The following is a 14,073-nucleotide window of genomic DNA, read 5'->3' as shown; positions in this document are numbered from 1 at the left end:
CATGAACTACCATGGTAAACCATGAAAATCCATGGTAATAAACTATCAATTTTGACTTGGTTGATTTCCTTTGTTTAAGGTATTGAACCCGTAATAGAGTACCTCCTTTTTGAAGAGTATTCATTTCCTACCATAAACCTACTTTGACTGCAATTTTCAGGGGGTGGGGGGTAGGTTCAAGCCTCACGGGGACCAAATTTTTTCTCTCCATATTTTCCTTTTTATGCCTCCGAAGGGAGGCATATTAGTTTTCATCTGTCCGTTAGTTCGTTAGTTCGTTCGTCACAACGTTAACTTTTTGCATGAAGGCACTTTACTCGCGAACCACTGCACCCAGGACCTTCAAACTTCACATGCAGATAGTACTTATTGAGTACACCACCCCTACTGACTTTGGGGTCACCAGGTCAAAGGTCAAATTAAGGTCACAGGGGCCAACGTTAACTTTTTGGATGAAGGCATTTTACTCGCGAACCACTGCACCCAGGACCTTCAAACGTCACAGGCTGATAGTACTTATTGAGTACATCACCCCTACTGACTTTGGGGTCACCAGGTCAAGGTCAAGGTCACAGGGGCCAATGTTAACTTTTAGCATGAAGGCAGTTTACTCGCAAACCACTGCACCCAGGACCTTCAACTTCACAGGCTGATAGTACTTATTGAGTACACCACCCCTCCTGACTTTGGGGTCACCAGGTCAAAGGTCAAGGTGACAGGGGCCAACGTTAACTTTTTGCATGAAGGCAATTTACTCGCGACCACTTCACCCCGGGCCTTTAAAACTTCACATGCTGATAGTACTTAATGAGTACACCATCCCTACTGACTTTGGGGTCACCAGGTCAAAGGTCAAGGTCACAGGGACCAACGTTAACTTTTTGCATGAAGGCACTTTACTCGCGAACCACTTCACCCAGGACCTTTAAACTTCACATGCTGTACACCACCCCTACTGACTTTGGGGTCACCAGGTCAAAGGTCATGGTCACAGGGGCCAATGTTAACTTTTTGCATGAAGGCACTTTACTCGCGAACCACTTCACCCAGGACCTTCAAACTTCACATGCTGATAGTACTTATTGAGTACACCACCCCTACTGACTTTGGGTCACCAGGTCAAAGGTCAAGGTCACCATTCAAAGGTCAGGTGCTGTGGGGGCATTTGTCACCATTAGTGGCAGCTTTTTATTTCTGTAAGGTATTACTTCTTTCAAGACTTATTATTTTTGTATTGTACAAAAGTGGAAAATTTCATTTATAAGCGTTTCTTGCTGTTCAAAGTGAATTTTTCCTCTGAATCAGGAGGGGTAAGTTAGACATCATTAAAAACTGATTACAGTTACTGTGGTAAATTTCTCTGTTTTGCCTTCATTCTTTAGAAAACATATTGTGGAAGAAATGCAGGTAGTTTTTTACTTCTGCCCCAGTGTTATTTTTGAATGAATGAGCAAAATTCAAAACAGACCCACAGGATTCGACCTTAATTTTTCTATGGTGGGTTAAATTCGTGTCATAAATTGTTTACTTGAGGCACCCTAGAAGAAAATGTTTTACGTTTTATTTGTGTTTTATAATTATTTAACAATAGTTTGATGTTTCTTTTAGCAAAATTATGCTGTAAATGATTTCTTGCAAATGTTTTAGATAGTGGCCATCACAATAAAATTGTCTCTACTTGAGCTTGAGGAAAAACCATAATTAACAAAATTTACAAAAAAAACAACACGTAAAAGTTTTTAAAATTTGCCACATGCAACATGGTTCAACTTTAAGAATATACCAAAAAAATTGCCCTTTTTTAAACATTACTAATTTGGTTCCAATAACTTAACTGGAATCAAATCAAATCATGTTAAAATTAACCCAAATAGTCAAGGCCATTTGGAAATGGGTTTATCATTTATTCAGAGTTCAGATGCGTAGGGATTGAACAACGAGGGGGGTTAGCATGAGTGGGTTTAAAAATGAAGCATCTGAAAAGATGAACCCTGGTAAATTAGATGATAAAATCACAAGTAGGCATTGATTGTTTTCATTCTGACATGCTCATTTACATTTTTAATAAATGTAATGCTGGACTTCATTTACTTTGATAATTTAGGCCTATCGGACGCCATGCGGCAATATCGCGTCATATTTGACGTCATAATGCCTCTTAACGGTCCGCGCGTCAACCGTTAAACGTTGGTTTTTCGCAGAAAATACCGACTTGATTTCCTCCTATGTAAAATTAACTGGAAATCAAATCGAGCCAAGTTAGAAAAGTGTTTTGGGTATTTAGGTATTAGTGTGTTTTAGTTATAGTTGTCAGTTTAATGCCAGATTATTGTATGATGTTACCAGTTCTGGTATTACACTGATAATAAACTCGATACACACTGTGATAACTGGTTATAACAGAATAACAAGCTGACAATCAGCTGGAAAAAAAACCTGAAACTACACTGGCAATACAATGGTAAAACCCTGACAAAAAACTGGATTTACACTGTCAATGTACACAATTTTAGTAATGGTGTTCTTTGTTGTGTGTGTTTGTATGTATGTATGTATCTCGTATGTATGTATGTATGTATGTGTGGTATTGTTCAGTTCCCTAAATGAACTGTTAATTTTTTTACATATTTTTCGTAATTGTACGTAACTGTACTCGATTCTGTGTGGAGCGGACTATTTACTGATGTTGGTTACAATAATCCTGGCCTAATCCAATTATTAATATAGGCTATATACCAATAAATTGTTCTTTGTTTCATATAAAATTCAGCTACTTCAGAACAATATTGTTACAGTTTTTAGATTTTCACTCCGTCGTAGACCTATATTCCACAAGATATCCATACATTTGCTTCAAGAAAACGAAAAGAAAAAGGGGTGTTGAATAGAATGGAGTGAAATGCATGTCAACTGAAGTCAGGTACCCTCATACTGCCGCATTTCAGAAAGCGGTTACAGAATAAACACCCTATTCTCGTTTTCAAGTAAACAACTCGAAAACATGCGAATATTAGCATGAAAAGTGTCCTATTTTATGTACAATTCATTCCATGAGTAAAATAATCCCCATTTGTCCCCCGATTTACGTGCAAATGCGCGAAAAATGGAAAAATTAGAATCTTTTTATTAGGGACTTCTTTCGATACACCACGGAAACACATTTTTTGACGAATTACTGCATTATAACCTATAAACAATAAAATATTATTAAATCAAACTGCATTTTTAAATACATGATATACAATTATTGTTTTTACAGATAAATTAAATTTTCGAAGTTAAATTGAAGTCAAATCCCGATGTTGCAGCAATAAAATTTGAAAATCTGATTCAATCCAGGTCTTGGAAAATTGAAAGTTGTAAAAGTCAACCTAGTATGAAATTGCCCGGAATCCGGGTTAAATTCTTGTATAAACATTTAGCAGTCTAATTTGATAAATGGCCATTTAGAACCATGGTTAACTGCCCTTTAAGAAACACGCCTAACTGATATGATATAAACCTTTAATCACCCATGTCCCAAAGGGACAATCTATTTACCCAAATTACTACTTTTACACTGCCATTTTCTTTAAGCAAGTTTGGTTGTTTTTTTTTTCTTTTTTTATTTTCATCAAATAGTTTTTGTTCAGGACTGCAGTTTTAATGAGTGTGTTAACAAAATCTAAAACACCGATCAAAACTTAGAATAATCAATATGACATTTCAAATGTAAATGCTATCTTTTTTATACTGTTCATTTTATTCTCGCATTTATAAGAAATAGGTAGAAGATGCAAGAACTTTATCATTGATAGTCTTGTACTTTCTGAATTAAAAATTTATGTTATTTCAAAGAACCCGTAAACAGGGAACAGGGTCTGGGGCTTAATTGTGGTATGATAACAGGAATAAGAAACAAACAGCACTTTTTTGTAAGAATAATGTCATTTTTTCTCTCCTTTAGAAATAACGATTACAAAAAGGCGCATAGCTTGGCCTACGCACTAACGCACGCTTATTTTTCAGAAGTGAAAAAAAATCTTTAAAAAAAAAAAATGCAGTTAAAAGTCTATTAAAGTGGGGTTAGGACTTATTAAGACTATTGTGCAAAATATCAAATCAGTAGCAAGCCTAATAGAGTTTGAGATATACAAATTTTAGTGTTATAATTGTAATGTGAAACTATGTCTAAATATGTACAATATTGTATCAGATCTTAAGACTGTAAATCAATAATCAATTTTTCGTCAATAGTAATGGAAAAATGTGTACTGATTAACCTAGGGCACATGCAGAAAGAAGATAATGTTGAGATGTTTTGTTTATTTCAGTTAAAAAAATCTATAATCATGATAGTGTAGGCAAAATGATTTTTTCGTAAGTTGATCTTTTGATCATTAATTTTTTTGATGATTTATAGAAATTTTATGGAAGATATAAGTTATATTTTTTTTAAGCTGTGGTAAACAGATATTTCCTAACAGGAATCAACTTCCACTATATAGCCGGAACTAAATAAAAATAAACAACAAGCTTTGCTTATTACAAGTGGAAACTCCAATGGTCCCTCAACACAACAAAAATGGAAATGTTGCAGGCTTTGCAGGTTTGATTGAGTGTTCAGGTAAGAAAATGCATGCTAACATCCATGCATCTAAACAACACAAAACTGTATGTTCAAGGTTACTTTTGTTACAAAAAATCTAGAATACATACTCAAAAAAAGAACAACAACTGTTTTATGTCAATAATTTAAATTAAAAAATGCGTTTGGGCATCAAGTATCAGTATAGACTAGCTCCTAGGCTATGATATATCCTTTTCATTTTTAGATTGAATGTAGTGAACTGAGCCAGTCTAGATCCAATGTCCAATATCATTGTCTGATAATATTACAATCAGTTCTCTGCGAAAATATCTAAAATAGACTGGCTTTTGTCTCTGTGAAATTGAATTCGACAAAAAATATGTTTATTATCAGTCTGTGAGTGGCTGGTCTAGTATCAGTTCTATAAGAAAATAACGCAAGAGTAAAAATGAGATTCGTCTTATTTTAATAAACTTTAACTAATAATTAATGGACCATACTGTAGCTTCTAAATGATATTCATATCATATCACTCATTGATTAATTAGTTTAAAAAAAAAAAAAAAAAAAAAAAAAAAACAAAAACAAAAAAAAAAAAAACTTTATTATCACTAAAACAAAAAAGAATATATATACATTTACTAGAAAACAGAACGGGTTTCCCTTTTTTTGAAATAGGTCTGACAAAATCTTCAAGAAAAACAAACGATAGTGTTTTTCGTGTAAAGATTGACAATATTTATGAGAAAATTGAGCGACCCGTGTTTCAAAAGAAGCTGGAAAGCCCGATGCCTGACCAAATATGCAATTTTTAATACAGAATGTTTATATAATGCTGTCCGTTGAGACATTCTTGTTGTTGTTTGGATTTAACACTGTTTTTTAACAGTATTTCAGATTTGTAAGGCGGACAGTTAATCTAACAGTGTTTTTTTGATTATGTACCAGTACAAACCTTTCTCCGGAAGTATTAAACTGTCAACTTCCCCACATGAATTAGAGGGGGAGGATGAATGAGACACAATGTTTTTTTTTCATCACGAGAACATACGTCGCGCCTGAGGTTGAACTTATGTCCCTGCAACTCGTGTTTTCCCCATTGAGCTAAGCAGGGAGGTGATCCATTGAGACGGGAGTGGGAAATATATCCTATGTAGTTTAATTTCCCCCGTTTTTGAAGCATTACCCTGATCTATCACTCGGAAATTATTACCCGTATTTTGAAAACAATGGCAATTAAACTGTTGCCACCATCAACATGTTAGCAGTCGAACTAATCTGATGCATACAGTTTGTTTTATATTGTGACGGTCAAACTTTAATATAAAAATATTGACCAGTGATTTATATAAGGAGTCGTGTTGTAATGAATGTTATAAACATTTTACATATATGTATTACACAGTCTTATCATACCATAGTTTTATCATTTGATCAGAGTACAATTTTCAGTTATTTGCTGCTTTGAAATTGTTATCCGTTGGCAATTTTATTTGTACAAACCAGGAACTTGAAAGCTTAAAAAATATACGTTCTGTTCTGCTCTGTCCTCTGTTCTGTCATTTTTTTTTTGACATTTATATAACACATTTTGGCCTGTTAAACACTCACCACCGTTTCTATTTATTCCGTGTTTTGTCACAGTTGTACTGGGGGAAGAAATATGTGGGTTTTTTAGACAATCAAACTCTAATAGACTATATATATTATAAATGATTGCATACTTACATTAAAACCCCTTTATTGTCATATTAAATCGAACTGTATTCTAGAGATAAAAGAAGTATAAATTATTCAGAACATATAAGATAGTTTGAGTACCTGTCAATAAAGGTCTCGAACCACAACCAGAGATAGGTAGATGAACGTTTTTTTTCCTAAAGCACATGCGACTGGGTGATGATTTATTTATTTATTTACATTGATTTATTTGATTTAACCATATTTTATACATGCAAGTAGATACAAAGAATTACAAAAATACAAAAGCAAAAGGGTTGGGCAAAAAATTCTAACAACATTACATTAAACCCTTCCCCGTAGTGAAAATTACAGAAAAATACAAGAATGGGGACACAGAATTATTTACATGTATATGCCCGTTAATAATTTGAAAAAGTATTTGTCATTTAATCTTAGTTTGAAAGGTACTATTTGAGAATGTAAAATGGAAAAAGTAAAATTTATTAAGTAAAATTACTGGATACTGAAGCAAAGGTACCCGAGATCCTATTCGCCCTACCGGTCACCATCCACGGCCTCGTGCCCAAGTTACTAAATTCCACCTAGTATTAATAGAGACCTACAGGGTTTGTTGTTATAAGTACTCGGAACAATTAAATTGTGTTGTATTGAGATAAGAACAATCATTCTGTATTAAAACGTTTTGTCAGTTTGATAAATTTTTGTACAGCTTCAAAAAATAAGTAATTTACATTTAGGACTCGGCATAATTAACAAATGTATATCTTGCATTGTTTTTCGATATATATATATCTCTGTTTAATAGATTCAGGCACCGAAAAATAACTTACCGAAACATACAGAGTATTTATGAGTGCTAGGTCAATACTTGCGGAGAATATATTTAGCAAATAATCAAGGCCTTCGAGTTGTTTATCGTCTGATTTACCACGGTTCAGAGTTCAGATGCGTAGGAATTGAACCACGAGGGCGTTAGCCCGAGTGGTTTAAATACTGAAGCATCTGAACGATGAACCGTGGTAAATTAGACGAATAATAACAAGAAGGCCCTTGATTGTTTTCATTCTGACATGCTCATTGATTTATTTTAATAAATGTTATCATGGACTTCGTTTACGCGAGGAGTAATGTATCAAACGTCATGCGGCAATATGACGTCATAATTGATGTCATAATGCTCTCTTACCGTTCCGCGCGTCAACCGTTGTTTATCGCAGAATATATAGAGCTTGATTTTCTTCTTTGTTTAACTGGAAAACAAATCGAACCATGTTAGAATGATGCATTATATTTGTATTATTTATAATTATGTAGACAAACTTTCAAAGATTCTAAATTAAATAATTTTTGATAAAATAATGACAGGACATTAATATGCGTCTGTATATTTATTATTGAACTTATATTTTGCTTTCAATGAAATTTAATACACTTTAAATTTAATATTATATCTGACAAATTCTAAACTGTAAAAATCAGGAAATATATTGCATGCTATTTCACAGAGAACTAAAGAAAAATTTAAAGGCTTGCAGTTCTTCATAGTTTCTGCTGCTGGGGACCTGGGGACATGGGGACCCCATTTACATGAAATACAGGAAAAACTGTCAGAAAGAGAGAGAGTTATAAATAGCATGCTTCTGGGGACCTGGGGACTGGGGACCCTGATTTGCAAGGTATACAGAAAATTTGTTCTAGAAGTATTTGTAATAGAGTGAATTAAAAGGTACCTAATATATCAAAAAGTAAATTATATACTAACTATAGATACTTAATAAAAAGAAATTAAAAGTAAACTTAGATGATCAGATCTGGGGACCTGGGGACCTGGGGACATGGGGACCCTATATTGCAAGGTATATAGAAATACTCCGTAAGTGGATCTATTTATAACAGTGATTAGGATATCTGAAAAAGGTGCATCATGTACTGACTATAGACATTTACATACATTGAAATATATGAACATCAAAACTAAGTTGGGGATGGGGATGAAACATATATAGGGTAAGCTTAAATTTGATGTGGTCTTACACCAAGTTCTAGCCGAAATATGCATGATTATAAATTACTTACATGTAATTTTCCTTCAAGTGTAAACATCCATTTTCTGTACTGAATCAGAGTAACATAATTCCCAAATGTAAGAACGTCGTCTCAATCTGAAATGTGAACGCTTTAAAACTATAAAATGTGTAAACAACACTACACACAAACAATTCACAGCATCCGGTACAACTCAATGACTACTCGGAAGCTGCTGAGTATTTCGATTTTGACCTACAATATATTTGATAATGTAAATACAGTAGAATTTTCGTCTGCTGGTAACACGTTGGTTATGTCTCACTTGCTGCAGCATTTATTTAGTAAATTCCCTGGCATATAGGAATTATCTGTGCATACTCTCTCACTCATATAGATAATCATAGGAACCATTTGCGTGATAAACACACATCTCAGATCACAAACAGATGAAGCGTTGTAATCTGATATATGTATGTTTATATTTTGGTGCATGAATCTGCCTATTACGTCATACTATAGCATCGTTCTCTAGCTATCTCTTGTACCGCATTTTTACTCATTAATCGTAAAATCGCTAGTACCGTATTTTACTCATTAGTCGTACTCTCAAATATCATATTTACTCATTAATCGTAATCTCCAGTACCGTATTTTACTCATTAATCGTACTCTCAAATATCATATTTACTCATTAATCGTAAACTCCAGTACCGTATTTTACTCATTAATCGTACTCTCAAATATCATATTTACTCATTAATCGTAATCTCCAGTACCGTATTTTTCTCATTAATCCTAATCCCTAGTACCGTATTTCTCCAGTACCGTATTTTACTCATTAATCGTAATCTCCAGTACCGTATTTTACTCATTAATCGTACTCTCAAATGCCATATTTACTCATTAATCGTAAGCTCCGGTACCGTATTTTAGTACCGTATTTTACTCATTGATTGTAATCTCCAGTACGGTATTTTACTCATTAATCGTAACCTCCAATACCGTATTTTACTCATTAAATTACCAGTGTGACACATTTCGAGACGGTTTACAGAAAATACCCTAATGGTTTTTTTTCTATTTGACTGAATAATGATCACAATTGTAGGACACTTAAAATTATAAGTGTAAGATCATTATAAACAGCGTATCTTTAAAAATGTTTAGAGCAGAGACAGTATATTTTCAGTTTGTTATGTTCTATAAATGTATTTCAACAGAAACAACGGATCCACATAAACACTCACTTTACAGTAAATTTGTGGATTAGTCAGCAGTTTAGAGACTTTGTAACAAAGACATACTTTTACGGTGTTCTGTAAGGGCCAGCGCGTAGCGAAGTGGTAAAAATTTCACAGTCGTCGCTTCGCGTTTCGCATAATAATATATAAAGCCCTATTTTAACATCGTACATAATAACATGTTTACGTGTGATGCTTCAAAACGGAATCTTTTCATTATCAAAGACAAGTATCTGCTATACTAAACGTCTATATCTAATCGCTCCCCTTATCAAATACATTGGCATCTGACTTGAGCAGTGCAAGAAATACAAAATAAACAGTGCACTAAACGTGCATCATTGTTTGTATACGAAACGTTTGAAAATTGAAAAGATTTCGCCTACCTTGTAACAGATATCACAATATAACTTTGACATGATGCTGAATGATACACCTAACGTACGCAATTACCAATAGCAATATAAGAGCGTGTATCAGAAAAAAAAACGTCTCAGAAGCGTTATTGTTGCCAGGCAACAACAGGTGTATCAGGTATTATCGGTTTATAAATATTCTATGAGTTTGACACTTTAGACAATACCAGTACGATATTTCATTAAGTACCGTATAATATTTGTTGCTGACATTTTATCAGCTATATAATATACATAATACTGAATTTATTAAACGAGTTGTATAAAATAATAAAAATGCGAGGCTCTGCCGAGCATTTTGTCAATTTTATTCAACAAGTTTAATAAATTCAATGTGGAAAGTCACAAATGTAATATTCTTTTTATCACATGTAAGCTTTTCTAGCCGAAACATAAAAAAATCTACTTTTTTTTAACTATTATAAACAAGTCAATTCAACCAACGTCTCCGTAAACGAGCTTTATTAAACTAGTGTACATGTATTATCAAATTTATGTAATAGCTTTATTTCACTCCCGCGACGTCAAACATGAGATAAATGTCATTTCGTTATTTTGTATCAGTTTTTTTTTCTTTTTTTTTCAGAAACTTTATTGCGTGAGATAATATTTCATTTATCTCAAAAGAGCTCAAAATAAAACATTTCATGATACATGTATACAGATTTTCCATACACCAAAACGTGCCAGTAGCTCCCATGCTTGGTGCTCAGCATTGAAAGGAAAACTGCCTCTTCGTCTCTTATCTCATACCGTTGTGGTATGAAGTGCCGGGCGCAAGTACCAACTAATGCCTTGTTATCTTGCAGATGTTACAACACGAAACTGCACATGCGTTAACTCTATTCTAACATGTTAAAACTGAATATGTCGTCCATCAACATTATCAAATGTCTATATGAAATGCGCGGGAATGTCATATGACCAGCCGAAAATAACGGTGTAAGAAAAGTATCTCATAACCGTTTACTTTTTTCGCAAATTTGAGTTGAATCTAGATGGGTGGATTACCATTTCCGTTTCGTCCGACTTCTGTTACCTCAGGTTAGATTTTAGACCCGGCCGTCTACACGGAGCTAGGAACTTATTTATTTTACATTATAACTACTCGACCGCAGGAACCTAGACTGGCTCCCGTCTCTATGTTTGTTCTTATTTACATATATATGTTTATTCATTAAGAGGGAAGTAACTCCAGCAGGTTGTTTCTACATTGACATTTTTATTTTCTCTGGCTCCGAACATAGGTTCAGCCATCGGATAAAATGTGCTATTTTAGAGGCTTAAGATTTTCTTATTTTGCTTGCAGTATCTATATAAAAAAATAATAACCATGCAGCCAGGGAGCCAGGCTAGCAGGAACCCTTCTATAAACACCATTAGTGTTGGAAATTATTTTTTTGTCCAATGGCATTGCAGTATTTTTCAAATTATCGGGAAATTTATATTTGGTAAATCAGCATTTACTTCCAGTCGTTTATTAACCCGGTAAGTCACATACTAAACAAAAAATAATTTCAAACACTAAACAGGTTAGTTTTTATTAGTAAGCATTTATCAAATTAAATTGGTCTGGCGTTTACTAATAAACACTAACCGATACTAAATAACCAGTTGAATATAAATGCCTTTAATAAAACATCTACCTATTTTATTTAAAAAAAAAAACGTACCCAGCCCATAATTCGAAACTGGCCCCTGCAACTAAAGCGTGCTAGATGTGATACCGACGTTTAATACTATTCAGCACACCTGAAATACGTTTTTCCAGTTTGAGTGCATAAATGTTGACCTTAGTACTTATTCGCAACTTCCAAGATAACCAAAATTACTTTCGTTTTAATGCAAAACCAAAATAAAAACACTTGCTGAAAAGTAAAAGTTATAGATAAAAGTCTTACCTGATTTTTCATGATTTAAAATTTCTACATGTATGAAGGATTAATATCTGTAAGTTGTCCCATATTACACTATAAGATTACAGTGTTCACGGGTAGGCTGTTCCGTCAAAAGGTGTTCTACAGAAAACATATATAATATTTAAGTCATGCTGGCCGTATAATGGTGTTTTGAAGAGCACTGTTTCTATGTACCGAGGTATTTTGATCAGAAAGAGAGTGCTTTAGTTCGAATCGTATCCTAATGATGTGGCTGTTGTTGCTGTGCCTTCTACCGAGGCATTGAGTGCACGCTTGTTACGCTCATGACGTTTTCATTTTACACGTATTTACTTGAGCATTTCGTGCGTTTACATTTGGCGTCTTTTGTTACCATTACGTGTACAAGGCGGACATAACTTTTATTTACCCTGTCTTGTGTTTTTAGAAGTGACACTTCAAGTGGTATTATTGCCACTGACCATTACAAGGCGGTACCCCATTATTAGAATATATTTTATTAACCGATTATAGGTAATCACTAACATATAAATCAAATACAAATGCAAAATAACAAAATTTCATACGTTAACGCAAGCTTAATTCTTATTGATACAAAAAAACAACAATTAACTCAACATAAAACGCATGTACATTTAAATCAAACACTTTAAGATATATTATGCACATCTTTCAATAAAAGAATTATTATAACTTTAAACTTATAAAATGTTTATCAAATGTTTACAATCTAACCAAATATAATAGCTAACTGACCATGTAGAGGGGCATTCACAAAATAAGACATCATCCTGTGGTTAGTTGTATATTCACTAAGCCTAACACACAATATTGTTTAAACGAACAAATCTGTTCATTTCGTATTTACTTAGATACCATGATCATTTCTCAAAATGAAATAGAAGAACAATATACATTGTAACTTTATATGAAATGACATCAAATTACAAACTGATTGATAAATTCTGCAAAAGAAATCGATCTACAAACATGACCTACGAGTTTTGAAACATTCATGTACAAAATATAAAAAAATGTTATATAACATCAACAGATTTCATTCGTCGTTTTGTGTTTCTTTGTTTAGTCCTTGTCTTCTACTCGTTTTAATTCTTCCATATATTTTTGTATAGATTTCATTATACATCCATACAAATGCTGTTGTAGGTTTCTCTGTTTAAAGAGACTGCGTTCTTGGATTTAGGTTATTCCTATTGTTTTTGAGATTAATAAATGAGACAATGACACGTGACTTATAAATGTGATAATGACACGTGACTTATAAATTTGACAATGACACTTAACTTATAAATGTGACAATGACACGTGACTTATAAATGTGACAAAGACACGCGACTTATAAATGTGACAATGACACGCCACGCGACTTATAAATGTGACAATGACACGTGTCTTATAAATGTGACAATGATACGCAGCTAATAAATGTGACAATGACATGCGCTTATAAATGTGAAAAAACACGTGACTTGTGAATGTGACAATGACCCGCGACTTATGAATGTGACAATGACACGTGACTTATAAATGTAATAATGACACACGACTTATAAATGGGGTCAGTTAATAAATATTAATAATTACAGTTTTAATAAAGGATTTAAAAAATACTCCAACGTTTCTGTACCTATTCTTTAGTTTTGTTACTTTGCTTGGTTGCGCTCTACTACCGGAAAAGAATCGTCTTAAAGATTTTAGTAAGACATACATTATAAACTATTTAAGAAGACAATGTTATGAGAAATTTTATAATATGAACTTTGGAGCATATATATTTTTGAGCTGTGTAACCAAGTGGATCCGTTAGAATTCAGAAAGCGGGCTATCCAAGGAACATCTTGCTGAATTTCCCCAACTTCCATCAGATAGTTTCAGAGATGTTGTTTGAAGAAAAGTATGAAATGGACCAACGACAGACGTTAAGTGATCTAAATAGCTCACCCCAACAATTTTGCTTCGGGAAACTTCTTAACCAAAATAAACGTTCCTTAGAGCGTATCGTCGAACATGTTCAATAGAAAAAAAAGAAAGTGAGAAAAATAATTCGTGAATATCCAGACAGGGCACGTGTTTTCCGCAATGATTTAACTTGACGAGGCGTCCAAAATTAATTTTTATATCTTAGTTTAATATCCATAATTACTATACAAACTCCTTCAAACATCATTAAGGAAAACACAAGCTAAAACAGTTAC

General features: G+C 33.5%; 1 protein-coding gene across 2 annotated transcripts in view; it reads right to left on the bottom strand.

Moving 5' to 3' along the window:
* Positions 1-11,930, bottom strand: part of LOC123551698 (carbohydrate sulfotransferase 1-like) — a 32,247-nt gene extending 20,317 nt beyond the window's left edge. The window contains exons 1-2 of one of the 2 annotated variants that reach the window (XM_053541181.1): positions 11,861-11,930; positions 8,351-8,436 (exon numbers count right to left, since the gene is read on the bottom strand). In XM_053541181.1, coding sequence (XP_053397156.1) covers positions 8,351-8,352 — 2 coding nt within the window. In that variant the 5' untranslated portion in view covers positions 8,353-8,436; positions 11,861-11,930. Of the gene's footprint in view, positions 1-8,350; positions 8,759-11,860 lie in introns of those variants that run through there. The other variant, XM_045340804.2, reaches the window with a different exon arrangement.
* Positions 11,931-14,073: the final 2,143 nt, after the last annotated feature.

The sequence above is a fragment of the Mercenaria mercenaria genome, chromosome 4 (genome assembly GCF_021730395.1).
Source record: "Mercenaria mercenaria strain notata chromosome 4, MADL_Memer_1, whole genome shotgun sequence".
Classification (NCBI taxonomy): domain Eukaryota; kingdom Metazoa; phylum Mollusca; class Bivalvia; order Venerida; family Veneridae; genus Mercenaria; species Mercenaria mercenaria.
Note: the sequence above shows the minus strand (reverse complement) of the source record. Positions and strands in the feature narration are given on the sequence as shown.